At 35.7% G+C, this 22170-nt stretch overlaps 2 protein-coding genes across 5 annotated transcripts in view; both read right to left on the bottom strand.

Annotated features, from left to right (window-relative positions):
• The window catches only part of brip1 (BRCA1 interacting helicase 1), a 192726-nt gene extending 176542 nt beyond the window's left edge, over nt 1-16184 (bottom strand). For 3 of the 4 annotated variants that reach the window (XR_010000101.1, XR_010000102.1, XM_062959249.1), the window contains exons 1-6: nt 15807-16184; nt 13836-13963; nt 11402-11513; nt 9652-9849; nt 7248-7402; nt 6075-6200 (exon numbers count right to left, since the gene is read on the bottom strand). Coding sequence is in view for 2 of the 4 variants with exons in the window: in XM_062959249.1 (XP_062815319.1) it covers nt 6075-6200; nt 7248-7402; nt 9652-9849; nt 11402-11513; nt 13836-13928 (684 nt within the window). In the remaining 2 variants the exon portion in view is untranslated. The remainder of the gene's footprint in view (nt 1-6074; nt 6201-7247; nt 7403-9651; nt 9850-11401; nt 11514-13835; nt 13964-15806) is intronic. The other variant, XM_062959250.1, reaches the window with a different exon arrangement.
• A 1995-nt stretch (nt 16185-18179) lies between these two features.
• ints2 (integrator complex subunit 2) overlaps nt 18180-22170 on the bottom strand; it is a 39945-nt gene continuing 35954 nt past the window's right edge. Inside the window, exon 25 of the mRNA XM_062960315.1 lies at nt 18180-19068. Within this exon, the coding sequence (XP_062816385.1) occupies nt 18899-19068 (170 nt within the window). The 3' untranslated portion in view covers nt 18180-18898. The remainder of the gene's footprint in view (nt 19069-22170) is intronic.

Below are 22170 nucleotides of genomic sequence, written 5' to 3'. Positions count from 1 at the left end.
AGGTTTATTGTTATGAGCTAGACATCATGGATTTTTTAAGCTGAAAGCTTGATGAAATTAAAAACAATAATTAGAATAAGTATTTGCATCTGAAAACCAACAGCACCCCCTGCTGGCATCTAACAATCTTTAAAATCTAACTCCATACAGCTTGACAGTTGTCAAATTTGACATCACTCCTATTATTTATTGCACATTAAAGCCAAACAGATTCCTTGTTCTTACAAAAGCAACCATTATAGTTTGGCTTGTTAGGACTTTCAAGGTACGAGGCTTGAGAGGAACACAAAGTACACTCTAAAAATATTTGAAATGCACCTCTCTGCTTAGATCCATGCCTGCACAATCACTTCCCTTAGCTGAGAAGCACTTAACTTTATTTTACAATAAATGCTGACTTATCTGGGAAAGTACATGACTTCTGGGAAAACACTTATGCCGAGAAAGCAACAGTGGAAGGCAATAAGAAACAAAAATAGCTCTAATTTTTGACAGGAGTCAGGTATTTAGACGATATTTCACTTCTTTCTCATTTTGTTTTAATCTATCTATATATATAAAAGAGTGATGGCATCAGGGCAGCGGACAAAACAACAAAACTTCAGGCCCCCCAACCTCGAAATTTGATAACACAACCCATCATCCACGGCTCTAGGTTGATACAACAAAAAAGAAAAGAAAAATAAAGTCCTAATTAGAGAGAGAGGAATAATTGCTTTTATCCAATTGCTGCCAGTTAGAAGGCTAAGCTCCTCCAACTTGCAACCCAATAAAAAATAATAAAAAACACTAAAAAATTAATACAATAAAATACTATAATAACAGAAAATAACTAAAAATAATACAAGAAAATAATAAAATATAATAAATAAAAATATAACTTACAATAAAATTAATAAAAAATGAAAATAAAGTCAAATAAAAATTACACAACAATTTTTAACCAATACCACCACCATTTTGCCACAGCAACGCGTGGCCGGGCACAGCTAGTATATATATAAAAGAGTGATGGCATCAGGGCAGCGGACAAAACAACAAAACTTCAGGCCCCCCAACCTCGAAATTTGACAACACAACCCATCATCCACGCCTCTAGGTTGATACAACAAAAAAGAAAAGAAAAATAAAGTCCTAATTAGAGGGAGGGGAATAATTGTTTTTATCCAATTGCTGCCAGTTACAAGGCTAAGTTCTGCCCACTTGGTCTCCTAGCAACCTACTCAGCCCAGGGGACAGGCACAAAAGTTTGGAGAGACCCCTAAGGGCCATCCAGCCCAACCCTTTCTACTATGCAGCAGGACACAATCCAAGCATTCACAACACATGGACAACGTATAAATACTATACAATACTACACAGGGACATAGACCCCCTCTACCCTCACCACTTTCACAGTACACAAACAACCAAATGCATACTAAACATGAATACTACCATACAACAGACATTCAATACCACCACTACCTCAACAAGTTCTCACCAACACCACCAGACAACACCACAGCAACGCAGGGCCGGGCACAGCTAGTGAACAATAATAATTGTAATAATAATAATAATTGTAGGCACAACAATAGCCTACTGAGGGCCCTTTGACACAGCCATATAACACAGAATATCAAGGCAGATAATCCACAATATCTGCTTTGAACTGGATTATCTGAGTCCACACTACCATATAACCCAGTTCAATGTAACATGCTTTGCTATATATATATATATATATATATATATATATATATATATATATATCATGTAACATGCTTTGCTAATTATATATACGGTATATACTCAAGTATAAGCCAACCTGACTATAAGCCAAAGCACATAATTTTACCATTAAAAAAACTGGGAAAACATTGACTCAAGTATAAGCCGTGAGCGGTAAATCTCAGAAATAAAAATACATAATAATAAAATAACAATTTTGAATATTTACATAAAACTGTAGTTTCAGATAAGACTGTCCAACGCTGATTAAATCATTATTCTCAACTTCTTCAGTGTAAATGTGCTTATGTATCCTTTTAATAATAATAATAATAATAATAATAATAATAATAATAATAATAATCACACAGTCCTAAACACTTGGGAAGTGTTCGACTTGTGCTTTTGTAATATGAAATCCAGCATATCTATCTTGTTTGCTGTGTCATACTGTGTTGTTGTGTCAATAATAATAGAGTAAAATAATAAATGTAATAATAACAAATACAGTAAAATAATAAATGTAATAATAGAGTAAATTGGTAAATGTATTAACAATAATAAATAGAGTGAAATTGAATTTTTGCCTATTTATTGTAAGCCACTTTGAGTCCCTTGGGGAGAAAGGCGGGGCAAAAGTGATGTAAATAAATAAATAAAATAAATAAATGCAGTAACAATAATATCAGAATGAAATAATACATGTATTAATAATAATAAAAAATAGATTAAAATAAATGGAATACAGTAGAGCCTCACTTATCCAAGCCTCTGGATTATCCAAGCCATTTTTGTAGTCAATGTTTTCAATATATTGTGATATTTTGGTGCAAAATTCGTAAATACAGCAATTATAACATAACATTATTGTTTATTGAACTACTTTTTCTGTCCAATTTGTTGTATAACATGATGTTTTGGTGCTTAATTTGTAAAATCATAACCTAATTTGATGTTTAATAGACTTTTCCTTAATCCCTCCTTATTATCCAAGATATTCGCTTATCCAAGCTTCTGCTGGCCCGTTTATGTTGGATAAGTGACACTCTACATGCATTAATAATAAAAAATAGATTAAAATAAATGGAATAGTAGCAATAATAACAAGAGTAAAATGATAAATGTAATAATAATAATAATAAGTAGAGTAAAATAATAAATGTACCAAAGCCAATAATAATAGAGGAAAATAATAAATGTACCATATATACTGGAGTATAAGCCGACCCAAATATAAGCCAACCAGAATAGGTTTGTTTGCAAAATGCCCAACTATGGCTTGATGTTAATATCTGAACTAAGTCTTCTATCGGTAAGGATAAGTCAGAGTTCCAACCCAGAAGAAGCGAAACATTTTTGTAAAAACATGATTTTTTAAAATTCAAAACTCCGATGAGAGATTTTGAACATCCCAGAGTCTGACGGGAGAGGGTTTACTCCTTGTGAAGCAATTCGGCTGAAGGAATCCCTATTGATTTCCTATAACGCTCAACTCTGCTACAAGAGAAGGATGCTAACTATAGAAGCAACTTAATTGTGCGGTGACTGGTTTTCTGTTAGATACTTACAGCAGCGACAGGGAAAATCAATACAAGTTGTCCAACATATTAAGTCATTGTGGCAGCTGAGGTCATTAACTTATAGCAGCAAAGAAAGAAAGGGTGGCGGAGAGTGTAAAGGAAAAGCACTTTCTTGTTTAAGTTAAGAGGCCATGTATCTACCCCAAGCTGTTCTGTCTACACCAGTGGTTCCCAACCCGTGGTCCATGGACCACCAGTGGGCGAGCAGATGGCGACTACTGGATGGCCTGCATTCAAAACTAGCGCTGATGTGGTCTTTCCAATGCAATTTTCTGAATCGTCACCCCAAACAACCAAACCAAATCTAAGGTTAACCAAAAACTGATTCGTAACCCTTTTGGTACTAATCTCTGGCCATGTTCCAGAAGCATTCTCTCCTGACGTTTCGCCCACATCTATGGCAGGCATCCTCAGAGGTTGTGAGGTCTATCATATAGGGTTGTTGTATGTCTTTCGGGCTGTCTGGCCGTGTTCCAGAAGCATTCTCTCCTGACGTTTTGCCCACATCTATGGCAGGCATCCTCAGGGGTTGTGAGGTCTATCATATAGGGTTGTTGTATGTCTTTCGGGCTGTCTGGCCATGTTCCAGAAGCATTCTCTCCTGACGTTTCGCCCACATCTATGGCAGGCATCCTCAGGGGTTGTGAGGTCTATCATATAGGGTTGTTGTATGTCTTTCGGGCTGTCTGGCCATGTTCCAGAAGCATTCTCTCCTGACGTTTCGCCCACATCTATGGCAGGCATCCTCAGAGGTTGTGAGGTCTATCATATAGGGTTGTTGTATGTCTTTCGGGCTGTCTGGCCATGTTCCAGAAGCATTCTCTCCTGACGTTTCGCCCACATCTATGGCAGGCATCCTCAGGGGTTGTGAGGTCTATCATATAGGGTTGTTGTATGTCTTTCGGGCTGTCTGGCCATGTTCCAGAAGCATTCTCTCCTGACGTTTCGCCCACATCTATGGCAGGCATCCTCAGAGGTTGTGAGGTCTATCATATAGGGTTGTTGTATGTCTTTCGGGCTGTCTGGCCATGTTCCAGAAGCATTCTCTCCTGACGTTTCGCCCACATCTATGGCAGGCATCCTCAGAGGTTGTGAGGTCTATCATATAGGGTTGTTGTATGTCTTTCGGGCTGTCTGGCCATGTTCCAGAAGCATTCTCTCCTGACGTATCGCCCACATCTATGGCAGGCATCCTCAGAGGTTGGGAGGTATATCAAAAAGGGTTGTTGTGCGTTTTCCGGACTGTCTGGCCATGTTCCAGAAGCATTCTCTCCTGACGTATCGCCCACATCTATGGCAGGCATCCTCAGGGGTTGTGAGGTCTATCATATAGGGTTGTTGTATGTCTTTCGGACTGTCTGGCCATGTTCCAGAAGCATTCTCTCCTGACGTTTCGCCCACATCTATGGCAGGCATCCTCGGAGGTTGTGAGGTCTATCATATAGGGTTGTTGTATGTCTTTCGGACTGTCTGGCCATGTTCCAGAAGCATTCTCTCCTGAAGTTTCACCCACATCTATGGCAGGCATCCTCGGAGGTTGTGAGGTCTATCATATAGGGTTGTTGTATGTCTTTCGGGCTGTCTGGCCGTGTTCCAGAAGCATTCTCTCCTGACGTATCGCCCACATCTATGGCAGGCATCCTCGGAGGTTGTGAGGTCTATCATATAGGGTTGTTGTATGTCTTTCGGGCTGTCTGGCCGTGTTCCAGAAGCATTCTCTCCTGACGTATCGCCCACATCTATGGCAGGCATCCTCGGAGGTTGTGAGGTCTATCATATAGGGTTGTTGTATGTCTTTCGGGCTGTCTGGCCGTGTTCCAGAAGCATTCTCTCCTGACGTATCGCCCACATCTATGGCAGGCATCCTCGGAGGTTGTGAGGTCTATCATATAGGGTTGTTGTATGTCTTTCGGGCTGTCTGGCCGTGTTCCAGAAGCATTCTCTCCTGACGTTTCGCCCACATCTATGGCAGGAATCCTCAGAGGTTGTGAGGCATGGAGAAACTAGGCAAGGAAGGTAAGAGGAGCCCCAAGGACGGCTAATGACTCTGAACAAAGGATGCCCCCCAGGCAAGAGACAAACCTTTCCAATAATAATAATAATAATAATAATAATAATAATAATAACTTTATTTTTATACCCCGCCCCATCTCCCCAATGTGGACTCGGAGCGGCTTACATGGGGACCAAGCCCGAAAACATACAACAATAAAATGATAAAACAATTATTCCAACAGTAAAACATCAATATCAATAAAACCATCATAGTAATCAACATATAGCATAAAATATTAAAAGCAGGAGAGTAAAACAATGCTAATTAGGGTGATTAACTGAAACATTAGTGCTGGCTTCCAACTGACAAAGGACTCTTGTCACACCCTGGACTCTCTAGAGATATATATTTGCCTTCCTTACTTATTTTATCCATACCTCACAACCTCTGAGGATGCCTGCCATAGATGTGGGCGAAACATCAGGAGAGAATACTTCTGGAACATGGCCACACAGCCCGAAAGACATGCAACAACCCTATTTACAGGTAAGTTTGGGATGCAAAAATCCATGAAAAACTGAATGAGGCACACAACCTGACTTGCACAGAACCAAGGGGTCAAAGTCCGCTCAGGAGAAGCAAATCTCATGACAGCATCCTTTATTCATGCCACATCTCCAACAGAGGTTACTTCGTTTCCTATCCATAGCTACATTTAATATAACATCGACAACCATGTTTTATGTTTCTTTTTTACCATTACAATCCAGGTCTGCTGTACTTACTGTTTTGAGAGAGGAAGGCGTAGTTTTCCCAGAAGACACAATCAATTCCCCATTTTTATGCTGCTGATAAATTTCCAAGGCATCGACAAACTGGACCCCTTTAGCCAGTCGGTGTCGTTTTCTAGCCTGTTCAGATTAAAGAAACAAGTGAAGCAATAATAATAATAATAATAATAATAATAATAATAATAATAATAACCTTATTTTTATACCTTGCCACTATCTCCCCAAAGGGGACTCAGGGCGGCTTACATGGGGCTAAGCCCGAATTTAAAAAAAACTATATATAAAAGGGTAATGAAATTTCGGCCTAGTACAAAACAACAAAACTACACATCCCAGAAACACTAAACTTGGCAGCACAACCCCTCATCCGTGCCTCTACGTTCATACAACAAAAAGAAAAGAAAAATAAAGTCCTAATTAGAGGGAGAAGAATAATTGTTTTTATACAATTGCTGCCAGTTAGAAGGCTAAGCTCCACCCACTTGGTCTCCTAGCAACCCACTCAGCCCAGGGGACAGGCAGAGTTAGGCCTCACTTAGGCCTCTTCCACACTGCCTATAAAATACAGATTATCAGATTTTAACTGGATTACAGTATATGGCAGTGTAGACTCAAGCTATATATACAGCTATATAACCCATTTATAATCTTATATTATCTGCTTTGAACTGGATTATCTTGACTCCGCACTGCCATATAATCCACTTCAGTGTGCATTTTATACAGCTGTGTAGAGGGGGCCTCATATAATCCAGTTCTAAGCAGATAATGTAAGATTATAAATATAATATGTAATAATTACTGTGATATAATAATGCAGAACAATATAATCTCCAAAATCAGGACAGTAAATAAAGAACAACGCTCTGAAAGCATAAGCCACAGCAACGCATGGCCGGGCATTGCTTGTAGCAATATAAAACACAACAATAGACAAGAGACATGCACAATTATAAAAATTTGACAAAAACTAATAAAAACATGTATTAACAATTATAAACCTTTGGGAAAGTCACACTCTCTCAGCCTCAGAAAGCAAAGATAAAGTCTTCAGAGAAAAATCTTGACAAAACCCCTGTGATAGGGTCACTATTGGTCAGAAGATACACAACAACAACACTATTAGATAACATCTGAACTCATATTACCAAGAGAAAGCTTTCTCACCTGCTCTTCAGTTTCTAGTGAACGAATCCGCTTCCTATCAACTTTAAAATCATCATCTTCCCCTTCCTGCAAAGAAGCCTGTTTCTTTGCAAATAGCTTGGAAGCAAGTGTGGTTTTCGCTGTGTGCTTTCCATCAAAAGGGAACAAAACAGAGTCTGAGAAAGAAAACATAGCGATGTGTTACATTCATACATGTTTTACACATCCTATACATATATACAATGTAATTTACAACAATATATAGTATTATAATATATTGTATATGCATATAATATTAATAATATTATTTTGTGATACAATATAATACTAATAATACAATATAATAATATTAATTACTGTATATACTCGAGTATAAGCCTAGCTTTTCGGCCCTTTTTTTAAGACTGAAAAAGCCCCCCTCGGCTTATACTCGGGTGAGGGTCCTGGTTGGCTTATATTTGGGTCAACTTATACTCGAGAATATATGGTACATTTATTATTTTTCACTATTATAATTATTATTACATTTATTATTTTTCTCTATTATTGTTGCTACTATTACATTTATTATTATTATTAACACATTTATTATTTCACTCTGATCTTATTATTATTATTGTTGTTGCATTTATTATTTTCCAGTATTTATTATTACTTGTATTATTTTCCTGTATTTATTATTATTATTATATGTATTATTTTCCTCTATTATTTTTGAAAGGATACATAAGCACATTTACATTGAAGATGAGAATAATGATTTGATCAGAGTTGGACAGTCTTAACTTAAATTTGAGTTTTATGTAAATATTCAAAAACATTGAACCTACTGATGCCTCAATTAATGTAATTTTATTGGTATCTATTTTTATTTCCGAAATGTACCACTCTCGGCTTACACTGGAGTCAATGTTTTCCCAGTTTTTTTGTGGTAAAATTAGGTGCCTCGGCTTATATTCGGGTAGGCTTATACTCGAGTATATACAGTATATATTGTATATAATATTATTAATAATATTACAATATATAGATATAGTACAATAGGGTAATTTATTGCCAGTATTGTGCTATGCTAATAATATAATATTGTATGCGCATTTAATGTGCAAGCCGGATATAAATGTATTAAATAAATAATAAATAATACATACATGAATGTTGACAGAAAGAAATAATAATAATAATAATAATAATAATAATAATAATAATAATAATAATAAAAACTTTATTTATATTCCGCCACCATCTCCCAGAAGGACTCATATGTATTACATTAGAGTCTCACTTATCCAACATAAACGGGCTGGCAGAATGTTGGATAAGTGAAAATGTTGGATAATAAGGAGGGATAAAGGAAAAGCCTATTAAACGTCAAATTCCATTATGATTTTACAAATTAAGCACCAAACATCATGTTTTACAACAAACCGACAGGAAAAGCAGATCAGTACACTGTAACGTTATGTAGCAATTAATGTATTTACGAATTTAGCACCAAAACATTGCCATGTCTTGGAAACACTGTAACGTTATGTAGCAATTAATGTATTTACGAATTTAGCACCAAAACATCGCAATGTCTTGGAAACACTTAACGTTATGTAGCAATTAATGTATTTATGAATTTAGCACCAAAACATCGCAATGTCTTGGAAACACTTAACGTTATGTAGCAATTAATGTATTTACGAATTTAGCACCAAAACATCGCAATGTCTTGGAAACACTTAACGTTATGTAGCAATTAATGTATTTACGAATTTAGCACCAAAACATCGCAATGTATTGGAAACAATATTTGGCTACAAATAAAGATACAATTGCATAAAATGAACTTGCAGTAACAACATTGTCGGAAGTTAAATGTTTTGGTGCTTAATTTGTAAAATCATACCCTAATTTGATGTGTAATAGGCTTTTCCTTAGTCCCTCCTTATTATCCAAGGTATTCACTTATCCAAGCTTCTGCCTGCCCGTTTAGCTTGGATAAGTGAGACTCTACTGTATATATATATGAAATATCATTCTATTATTATTCTATTATTATTGTAGTTTATTATTTTATATATATATATATATATATATATATATACTCCTTTTCTTTGTCCTCTGTAAGCTATTCACTCTACCTTTCTATCTACCTATATGATTTATGATTTTTTACAATATTTATATCCCGCCCTTCTCACCCAACAGGGGACTCAGGGCGGCTTACAAAAAACACATATATAAAAATTATACAGTGCAGTATAAATCAGTTAAAAAATTATGATTAACTTACATCAGTATTCATAAAGCACATTATAAAATACAGATAGGCGTGTTCAGTTCAAAAAACTGGGTCAAAAAACTGGATGTTCTCCCACTTTTGATGTAATATATCACATAAATCAAATAAATATATATATACAAAAAAAAGAATAACCTTCGTTTCTGGACGTATTTCCACTGCTGGTGGGCATGGCGGGGGCACCGTTGGTGAAGGCATCAGAGGCCGCTTGGTCCTGCTTCGCCCCATCCGGGCTCTGAGTTGTGCGGCTAGTGTGGCAACCACAACGGCATGGCATCAAGGGCTCTGGCTTCTTGGATTCCTTTGAACCTGACATGTTGTCCAGGGGCTTGTCTGAATACAAAACAAGAGGTATTTGCTGATTATTTCCTTATTAAAATCTTAGTCATCTTGGAGAAATCATTAAATGGAGCAGATATATTACCGAATATAAGCCGACCCGAATATAAGCCGAGGCGCCTAATATTTCCTTTCTTACTTGAAGACCCACCAAAAAAAAATTACCGTATATACTCCCAAATATAAGCGAAGGCATCTAATTTTACCACAAAAATAATCATTGACTCAAGTACAAGCCGAGGGTGGGAAATTTCAGAAATAAAAATAGATACCAAAAAATTACATTAATTGAGGCATCAATAGGTTAAATATTTTTGAATATTTACATCAAGCTCTAATTTAAGATAAGACTGTCCAACTCTGATCAAACCATGACTCTCATCTTCTTCAATGTAAATTTATTTATTTATTACAACATTTATATCCCACCCTTCTCACCCAAGAGGGGACTCAGGGCGGCTTACAATAAACACACATATAAAAATTATACAGTACACATAAATCAGATTAAAAATTATTAATTTACATCAACATTCATAAAACATTCTAAAATATAAATGGACATGTTCAAGTTCAAATGTGTTTATGTATCCTTTTAATAATAATAGAGTAAAATGGCTTACAATAAACACACATATAAAAATTATACAATACACATAAATCAGATTAAAAATTATTAATTTACATCAACATTCATAAAAACATTCTAAAATACAAATGGACATGTTCAAGTTCAAATGTGTTTATGTATCCTTTTAATAATAATAGAGTAAAATGGCTTACAATAAACACACATATAAAAATTATACAATACACATAAATCAGAGTAAAAATTATTAATTTACATCAACATTCATAAAAACATTCTAAAATACAAATGGACATGTTCAAGTTCAAATGTGTTTATGTATCCTTTTAATAATAATAGAGTAAAATGGCTTACAATAAACACACATATAAAAATTATACAATACACATAAATCAGAGTAAAAATTATTAATTTACATCAACATTCATAAAAACATTCTAAAATACAAATGGACATGTTCAAGTTCAAATGTGTTTATGTATCCTTTTAATAATAATAGAGTAAAATAATACATGTAATAACCTAATGATAATAAATACAGGAAAATGATACATGTAATAATAAATAGAGTAGAATAATAAACGTTATAATAATAACAAGATCAGACTGAAATAATAAATGTATAATATATTATATGTACGTATAACTTGTAAGCTGTTCTGAGTCTCCTTCGGGGTGAGAAGGGCAGAATATAAATGCCGTAATTAATAAATAGATAATAAATAAATACACTGCCATATAAACCAGATTATCAAAATAGAAAATGCAGATTATCTGCTTTGAACTGGATTATACGAAATGGATTATAGGGTAAAGGGTTATATAGCTGTGTGGAAGGGCCTTGAGTCTACACTGCCATATAATCCAGTTCAAAGCAGATAATCTGGGTTTTCTATGGCAGTGTAGATGGGGCCGAAGTCCATTTCTTCACCTGACACCATGCAAACTCCAGCTCACCGTATTGTGCTTGTTGCCATGACAAAGCTGAGCAGAGCAAGGCCAAGCTTTTCCCGCTTCCCGTCGGACTCTCCAAGAGGCAATGTTGCTTGGAGTTTAGCCCTTTTACAATCTGCAATGAATTAAAATAAAATAAAAGTAAAGCATCAGGAGAGCTGCTTGAATTGAACGCCATAAGTGGTATCTGCAGAAGCTCACTAGTCTCATTGGAATGGATTCAGTTCATTGTGCAGGGGTCCTCAAACTTTTTTTTTTTTTTTAAATCGTTTTTATTGCAAGTTTTATAAACAGGTACAGCGAAAGAGTGAGAACATGTACTAATAGGAAAGTAAGAACAAAACAAAAAGAAGAGAAAAAAAAATTTGCAGTAAAATCAAAGACCCTATAACCTTCCCTGCCCTCCCTCCCTCCCCTCTACCCATATAAACATATACTATACCCCCCCCCCAAAAAAAAAACACACACACAAAAAAAAACACCCACACACACAAAGAAAAAGAAGGAGTTGACTTCCATTCATTTTCCTTTAACCCGCTATTATCTCTTCTCTAAATCTCTCTAAAATAGAGCTAAAAAGAAAAAACTTTCTTCTATCTTCCGAGAATTATTCTTCCCTTTTTTCCTTTCGTTTATTTTGGATTTGCCTTTATATAGCTCTCAAACTTTGTCCAGTCAGTCATCTTAATTCCTTTTCCATTGTTCTGCTTTAACATATATGTTAATTTGTCCATATCTTTAATTTCCATAATTTTGTCTATCCAATGACTCTTAGAAGGGGTCACCTCTTGTTTCCAAAGTTTGGCATACACTATTCGGGCGGCCGTTGCGAGGAATGTAAATAGCTTATCCGAATTCAAATCATCAAAGAAATCAAGCTCAAACATTCCTAGGAGATAAATTTCCGGCTTCATTGGGAAGTCTTTTTTAAGAATTTTCTTACATTCAGTATGTATTAATCTCCAGAATTCACCAGCCTTTCCACAGGTCCACCACATGTGGTAGAACTTCAAACTTTTGAAGCAGAGGGCCGGTCCACAATCCTTCAGACTGTTGAGGGGCCAAATTATCATTTGGAAAAAAAACCCGAACAAATTCCTATGCACACTGCACATGTCTTATTTTTTGTAGTGCAAAACAACAACAACAACAACAATGAAAGAACAATACAATATTTAAAAATGAAAACAATTTTAACCAACATAAACCTATCAGGATTTCAATGGAAAATGTGGGCCTGCTTCTGGCCAATGAGATAGTCAAGTGAATTAGGATTGTTGTTGTTGTGTGCCTTCAAGTCATTTCAGACTTTGGCCAAGCCTAAGTCTAAAATTAATTATTTATTTACTGCATTTATTTACTACATTTATATCCCACCCTTCTTACCCTGAAGGGGACTCAGAGCAGCTGTATGTACATACAATATATTATATTATTATCATAGCACAATATTAGCATTATATATTACTATATTGAACTATACCACTATACTGTCATATTATATGTAATATATAACATATAATTAATATTATTATATGGTATTATTATTAGTATTATATTGTGTAACATAATATTATTTTCAATATATGTATATCTATATATATAAAAGAGTGATGGCATCAGGGCAGCGGACAAAACAACAAAACTACAGGCCCCCCAACCTCAAAATTTGACAACACAACCCATTATCCACGGCTCTAGGTTAATACAACAAAAAGAAAAGAAAAATAAAGTCCTAATTAGAGGGAAAGGAATAATTGTTTTTATCCAATTGCTGCCAGTTAGAGAGCTAAGCTCCACCCACTTGGTCTCCAACAACCCACTCACCCCAGGGCCTCAGTTTCGCTGTTTTTTGGAAATTATATTCCACCCACATCTTTCATATTATTACTAAATATCATTCCTATTGATTACAGTAGCCTGGGGGAGGCGCCTTCCACTGAGCCCCGTCTTCTGCTGGTCCTTCTTCAACTCCCTGGACAGGAAGGGAGGGGGTTCAATCAGGGCCAGCTAGCACCTCCAAACAAAGGAATCCCCCAGGGAGGAGGCAGCGAGGCTTTGAAGCTGCAAGGCCATTACATGCTAATCAAGGTCACTAATAACAGCATGCATACCTGCTACACCGAGACTATTCAGTGTATTCCAGCTCACCAAACTAGGATTACAATAGGAAGAAAACGGCCACACTTTGCGGCTGCAAGGCTATTCCCTGCTAATCCACCTGGCCAACAAACAAATCCAAAAAGCCACAGCAACGCGTGGCCGGGCACAGCTAGTACAATATATTATATTATTAAAACTGATATAAAATATTATATTATAAAACTGAGGGCGGGGGCCAGGTAAATGACCTTGGAGGGCCGCATCCGGCCCCCGGGCCTTAGTTTGGGGACCCCTGTCATTGTGTGTCCATGCAGTTTAAGACGACACAACTTACCGCGTTCATCATGGCCAGCTGGGAAGGATACGCCTTGCAAGGAAAGAGAATCTTCACGCCGCCAATAGTGTATTCTGAGGCTGACGACGCCATCGTCACATCGACTTCTCAGAATCCACTGCTTTCACCTGCAAATAAATAAATAAATTTTAAACATACAGGCAGTCACCCCCAAGCCACCCCGAGTCCCTGCTGGGAGATGGTGGCGGGGTAGAAAAATAAAGTTACTTACTATTCTTTTTTATAGCACATAGCAAACAGAGGAATAGATCAGCAACTGAACATACTGCAGAGAGAGGTTTGGGGAGAATTCCATGATTTATAGGAGTTCTATAATAATATTATATTATTAGCATAGCACAATATTAGCATTATATATTGCTATATTGAACTATACCACTAGACTGTAATATTATAATTATAATTATATATTATAATATATTTATTATTTACTTACTACATTTATATCCCGCTCTTCTCAACCCGAAGGGGACTCAGAGCGGCTTACAAATCAAATATATTATTAGCATAGCACAATATAAGCATTAAATTACTATATTGTACTATATCATTATATAGTAATATTACATTTAATACATAATATATAATTAATATTATTATATTGTATTATTAGTAGTATAATATTGTATATATTATATATTACTATAGTGATATACTATATATAATATTTTATATATTATATATTACTATAGTGAACTATACCGCTAGGCTGTAATATTGTGTGTAATATATAACATATAATTAATATTATTATATTGTATTATTAGTATAATATTGTATATATTATATATTACTATAGTGATATACTATATATAATATTTTATATATTATATATTACTATAGTGAACTATACCGCTAGGCTGTAATATTGTGTGTAATATATAACATATAATTAATATTATTATAATGTATTATTAGTATAATATTGTATATATTATATATTACTATAGTGATATACTATATATAATATTTTATATATTATATATTACTATAGTGAACTATACCGCTAGGCTGTAATATTGTGTGTAATATATAACATATAATTAATATTATTATATTGTATTATTAGTATAATATTGTATATATTATATATTACTATAGTGATATACTATATATAATATTTTATATATTATATATTACTATAGTGAACTATACCGCTAGGCTGTAATATTGTGTGTAATATATAACATATAATTAATATTATTATATTGTATTATTAGTATAATATTGTATATATTATATATTACTATAGTGATATACTATATATAATATTTTATATATTATATATTACTATAGTGAATTATACCGCTAGGCTGTAATATTGTGTGTAATATATAACATATAATTAATATTATTATATTGTATTATTATTAGTATTCTATTGTATAACATTATAATATTTTTATCAATATTATATGTATATACAATAAATTATATTATTAAAACTGATATAATAAAAATATTATATTATAAAAGTGAGGGCGGGGCCAGGTAAATGACCTTGGAGGGCTGCATCCGGCCCTTGGGCCTTAGTTTTATCAATATTATATGTATATACAATAAATTATATTTTTAAAACTGATATAATAAAAATATTATATTATAAAAGTGAGGGCGGGGCCAGGTAAATGACCTTGGAAGGCTGCATCCGGCCCCCGGGCCTTAGTTTTATCAATATTATATGTATATACAATATATTATATTATTAAAACTGATATAAAATCATTATATTATAAAAGTGAGGGCGTGGGCCCGGTAAACGAGCGGTGGGCGGCGACGCCCGACAGGAAGCTCTGGCGTGGGCGTGGCCTGAGGCCGCGAAGAGCCGGAAGCGAGTGAACGAACAAACAACAAATACAAATACACACATATATCTATACATTTACATTAAGACATATTGAGAAATTAAAAAACCACGTTCTTTAAACAACCAAGCTTCTCACAATTTACCTCAGCGTTCCGTTTGCTCTCAGGTGCCGGCCATTCTTCCCGCTTGTTTTTCCCCCAGTCACCTGACGGCCTCGGCAGCCAATCAGGAACGAAAGCCACCGCCAAGGCGTCCTAGCCCCGCCTTATGCCTCAAGTAGCCCAATCACGAAACAAAATGGCCCCCTCCGATGGCCAATCCGCCGCCAGAAAAGGAAAGAAAAATCATAGCCCCGCCTAAGCTTTCTCCAATCAGTTGCTTAACGTTGTTTCCGGGTTCCCTCTCGTTGCCGTGGCAACCGGAGAATTCAGTGCGGCCTAGCTCGATTGAGGCCATTTCCGAGGCCTGCTTTGAGATTAGGATGCTAGGAATGGTGGGAGTTGCAGTCCAAAACATTATATATATATTATAATAATATATTATATATATATGTATATGTGTGTGTGTGTATGTATATATATGTATATGCATGTGCGTTGGATAATCGAAACTGTGTTGGATAATCCAGAATGTTGGATAAGCGAGACTGTGTAATGTTTTGGACTGCAACTCCCACCATTCCTAACAGCCCCAGGCCCCTTCCTTTTTCCCCTCAGCCGCTTAAGCTGCAATTTATATATATATATATATATATATATATATATATATATATATATATATTACACACACACACACAGTAGAGTCTCACTTATCCAACGTTCTGGATTATCCAACAATTTTTGTAGTCAATGTTTTCAATACATCATGATATTTTAGTGCTAAATTCGTAAATACAGTAATTACAGTAGAGTCTCACTTATCCAACACTCGCTTATCCAACGTTCTGGATTATCCAATGCATTTTTGTAGTCAATGTTTTCAATACATCGTGATATTTTAGTGCTAAATTCGTAAATACAGTAATTACAGTAGAGTCTCACTTATCCAACACTCGCTTATCCAACGTTCTGGATTATCCAACGCATTTTTGTAGTCAATGTTTTCAATACATCGTGATATTTTAGTGCTAAATTCGTAAATACAGTAATTACAGTAGAGTCTCACTTATCCAACACTCGCTTATCCAACGTTCTGGATTATCCAACGCATTTTTGTAGTCAATGTTTTCAATACATCGTGATATTTTAGTGCTAAATTCGTAAATACAGTAATTACTGTATATACAAACACACATACATACACACACACACACACAATATAATTTACAATAATGTATAATATATTGTATATACATATAATATTGATAATATTATATTGTAATACGATATAATACTAATAATACAATACAATAATATTAATTATTTATTATATATTACATGTAACATTATTCATAATATTATAATATATAGATATAGTACAATATGGTAATTTATTGCCAGTATTGTGCTATATATTGTAATACGATATAATACTATTACAATACAATAATATTAATTATATATTATATATTACATGTAATATTATTAATAATATTAATATATATATAGTACAATATGGTAATTTATAGCCAGTATTGTGCTATGCTAATAATATAATATATTGTATGTAAATTTAATTTGTAAGATGCTCTGAGTCCCCCTCGGGGAGATGGGGCGGGATATAAGAATAAATTTATTATTATTATTATTATTATTATTATTATTATTATTATTATTATTATTATTATGTTTATTGCGCTCACTATAACCTGAATTATGTGTATATGTGTAAATAATCATAGTAAAGATTTCCCCGGACATTAAATCTAGTCGTGCCCAACTCTGTGGGTTGGTCTTATCTCATTTCTAAGCCAAAGAGCTGGCGTTGTCCGCAGACACCTCCTAGGTCATTAGGCCGGCATGACTGCATGGAGCTCTGTTATCTTCCTGCCAGAGCAGTACCTATTGATCTACTCACATTTGCATGTTTTCGAACCGATAGGTTGGCAGAAAAAAGGAGCCTCCGGGGGTTAAACTGCTTAGCTTCTGAACTTGCTGAGCGAAAGGTTGGTGGTTCGAATCTTGGGAGTGGGGTGAGCTCCTGCTGTTAGCCCCGGCTTCTGTGGCCACTGGCACGACTGCATGGAGTGCCGTTACCTTCCCACCGGAGTGGTACCTATTCATCTACTCACATTTGCATGTTTTCAAACTGCTAGGTTGGCAGAAAAACGGAGCCCCCGGGGGTTAAACTGCTTAGCTTCTGAACTTGTTGAGTGAAAGGTTGGTGGTTCCAATCCTGGGAGTGGGGTGAGCTCCTGCTGTTAGCCCCGGCTTCTGTGGCCACTGGCATGACTGTATGGAGCGCCGTTACCTTCCCACCGGAGTGGTACCTATTCATCTACTCGCACTTGCACATTGCCAACAATGAATCAGAGGGAAAAGTCTGCTTACAAAACAACTGACTTTGAGTCGTAAGCATTATTATTATTATTATTTTTTAATAATGATCGTTCCTCTTAAGTTTTCAGGCCCATGATACTGATCTGAAGTAGGACTGATCTAACTTTGCCGAGGCCTTAAGGGGAAAAAAATAACTGGCATTTCAGACCCAAAAACTTTCCCTATCTTTGGAGGTCTTTGGATCCGGGTTCAGTACTCAAATTGGACAAGGAAAGAGTCAGTGTGTAAAGTAGTAGGTTGTAGAAAAGGAATCCATTGGTCCACTTATGCGATGTGTATCCTCCAATCGGGAAAAGGAACTTGTTTGTCGATCTCACACCCAAACTGAGACTTGCACCAATGGCCTAGGTTTTCCTATGATATTTTTCCGGGGATCACCATTTAGAAAATGGGCGGAAACAGGAAAACGATGATCCGCAATGGGTTTTTCGCTCCAAGTCGAGACCTTTCCGGCACGTTGTTTGGCTCTCGAGATCGTCCTCCAAAAGCACTTTGTGCAAGAAGCAACGCTAGGAAATGTCAATCCTATTTGCCCAGATGTCAGTCCCGTCCATCTTCAGCACCAAGGATCCAACGGCAATCCTTTTGTGGACTCTTCCAGAACATCACTGCAAACATCTGCTCACTTCTTTCCCTGGAGAAGTTGTCCACGTCCTTCCGAGTGAGAAACCGACGGCCTGCTCCAAGCCAGACATTCCCTTCTTGCGGAGTAAGAGTCCTGCCGTTTCGGACGGGAGTTAAACGCCGCTGACGCTCATGTTGATGATTTCAATGAATGTATTCTCAATGCAGTGGCACAGCTGGACGTTGGGGTCTGCACTGTTCGTCTGTCCCGCTGCAGATTTGCAAACGGGTTCCTTCAGGAGCCGGCCCCGTTCGCCCGGCTTCTCCTTCAACTGTTGGAGACCTGGAGGGATTCAGAAAGGAACGAAACAACGTTTAGGGAATTGAAATGCAAAGATGTCATGGGGCCAATTCCCAGGGCTGAGTTTGCAAGCCCTGGAATTGGAGCCATAACATCAGCACTCCTGAATGTCTCATGAAAACACCTGGCAGCAGAGCATGGGAACTCGGGGGTGAAAATCAAAACAATTATAATGAGTAGTTTGTGTGGGAATAGTAGAAATGTGATACAGGGGGTGGGGTTTGGTGATGATATTTACGTGTGATGTGACGTTGCAACAAAGGTGATAAAATTGATTGTATGTAAACATTATGTCATTCTCGACTTTTTCCAAGTCGTGTGTTCTTCAATAAAGATTGGTTTTGATAGCAGCTGTCTTTGATCTGCGTTCATGCTGGTCGTTTGAAGTGAGCGTGACACAAAGATACAGACAAAAGTCAGCATGAAAAAGATTGTGGCTGGTTAGTAAAGGCAAGAGGCCACTATAACTAGAAATGTAATCCAATAATATCTATATATAAAAAAGAGTGATGGCATCAGGGCAGCGGACAAAACAACAAAAGTAAACACCCCACAACCTCGAAATTTGACAACACAACCCATCATCCACGCCTCTAGGTTGATACAACAAAAAGAAAAGAAAAATAAATTCCTAATTAGAGGGAGAGGAATAATAGTTTTTATCCAATTGCTGCCAGTTACAAGGCTAAGCTCCACCCACTTGGTCTCCTAGCAACCCACTCAGCCCAGTGTTAATAAAATAATGATAAAAAAATAAATACAAATAATACAATAAAAAATTATAAAAAACACTAAAATAATTAATACAATAAAATACTGTAACAAAATGACTAAAAATAATACAACAAAATAATAAAATATAATAAATAAAAAAGATAAGTGACAATAAAATTAATTTAAAAAAATACAAATAACGTCAAATAAAAATTCCACAACAAGTTTTAACCAATACCACCACCACTTTGCCACAGCAACGCGTGGCCGGGCACAGCTAGTAAACTATAAGACAGTAATTTCTATATATGCTATGGTCATAGAACATTCAATGTACAGCCAAGGATGATAGAGATTCAAAATATACTAAATGCTTCAAAAAACATGTCTCTAAACCAAAATATAATCAATGTGTTACCAACACGCATACATTCATAGAAGGTAGAACTCTATATTACGTGCGTGTGTGTGTGTGTGTATAATTGGCATAGCATGTTACTATGCTAATATATATATATATATATATATATATATATATATATATATATATATTAGCTGTGCCCAGCCACACGTTGCTGTGGTGAAGTATGGAGGTATGGGAAATAAAGTATTGACGAATTGGTGGTAGTTAGGTAAAGGGTAAAGGTTTCCCCCTGACATTAAGTTCAGTCGTGTCTGACTTTGGGGGTCTCCATTTCTAAGCTGAAGAGCTGGCGTTGTCCGTAGACTCCTCCAAGGTCATGTGACCGGCATGACTGCATGGAGCACCGTTACCTTCCCACCGGAGCAGTACCTATTCATGTACTCTCACTTGCATCTTTTTCAACTTTAGGGTTGGCAGAAGCTGCCTAAGTGAGTCCTAACTCTGCCTGTCCCCTGGGCTGAGTGGGTTGCTAGGAGACCAAGTGGGCGGAGCTTAGCCTTCTAACTGGAAGCAATTGGATAAAAACAATTATTCCTCTCCCTCTAATTAGGACTTTATTTTTCTTTTCTTTTGGTTATATCAACCTGGAGGCGTGGATGGTGGGTTGTATTGCCCTTGCTTTATTGTTTTTTTGATTTCTTGATGTTCTGTTTATTATTATTTATTGTATTTTAAATGGTGTTATGATATGTTGTTTCTATATTTTATTATGTTGTATTGCTCTGGGCATGGCCCCATGTTAGCCGCCCCGAGTCCCCATTGGGGAGATGGTGGCGGGGTATAAATAAAGTTTTATTATTATTATTTATTATTTTATTATTGTCAAATTTCGAGGTCGGAGGGCCTGGAGTTTTGTTGTTTTGTGGGTCGCTGTGATGCCATCACTCTTTTATATATATAGATATATATATATATATATAGTATATAATATACAACTTAATTTATAATATATAATATAATTTATTGTACATACATATAATATTGATAATAATTTTATAATGGAATACAATATTATACTACTAATAATACAGTACAATAATATTAATTATATATTATATATTAAATGTAATATTACTAATAATATTACAATGTAATGATATAGTACAATATACAGTAGAGTCTCACTTATCCAACATAAACGGACCGGCAGAACGTTGGATAAGCAAATATGTTGGATAATAAGGAGAGATTAAGGAGAAGCCTATTAAACATCAAATTAGGTTATGATTTTACAAATTACACACCAAAACATCATTTTATACAAAAAAAATTGACAGAAAAAGTAGTTCAATACGCAGCAATGTTATGTTGTATTTACAAAATATCATAATGTATTGAAAACATTGACTACAAAAATGGCTTGGATAATCCAGAGGCTTGGATAAGTGAGACTCTACTGTAATGATATAGTACAGTATAGTAATTTAATGCTTATATTGTGCTATGCTAGTAATATATTGTATGTTCATTTGATTTATATGCCGCTCTGAGTCCCTTTTGGGGTGAGAAGAGCGGGATATAAATGTAGTAAACAAATACATAAATAAATACATAAATAGTCTAGCTCACTGTTGACCTAAGCAGCTCGAAAGACAGTTGCATCTGTTGAGTAGGAAATTTAGGTACCGCTTTATGCAGGGAGGTTAATTTTATTAATTTACAATACCATAAAAACTTCCAGCGGCTGCAGCAGAACGAGGAAATACTCCATCAAGGACTCAGTGTCACAAGCGGACGGTGAAGCGGCTGGAATCCAGCATATCCTCATGAAGCTGGAAGCTGGAAAATGTTAAATTGCCTCTGTGTCTGTCTATATATGTTGTATGTCTAATGGCATTGAATGTTTACCATGTATGTGTGCATTGTGATCCGCACTGATAAAAAAGGGCGGGATATAAATACTTGTAAATTTTATTTATTTACAGTATTTATATTCTGCCCTTCTC

The sequence above is a fragment of the Anolis carolinensis genome, unplaced genomic scaffold, assembly GCF_035594765.1.
Source record: "Anolis carolinensis isolate JA03-04 unplaced genomic scaffold, rAnoCar3.1.pri scaffold_7, whole genome shotgun sequence".
Taxonomy (NCBI): Eukaryota; Metazoa; Chordata; class Lepidosauria; order Squamata; family Dactyloidae; genus Anolis; species Anolis carolinensis.
This window is presented reverse-complemented; position numbering and strand designations above follow the sequence as displayed.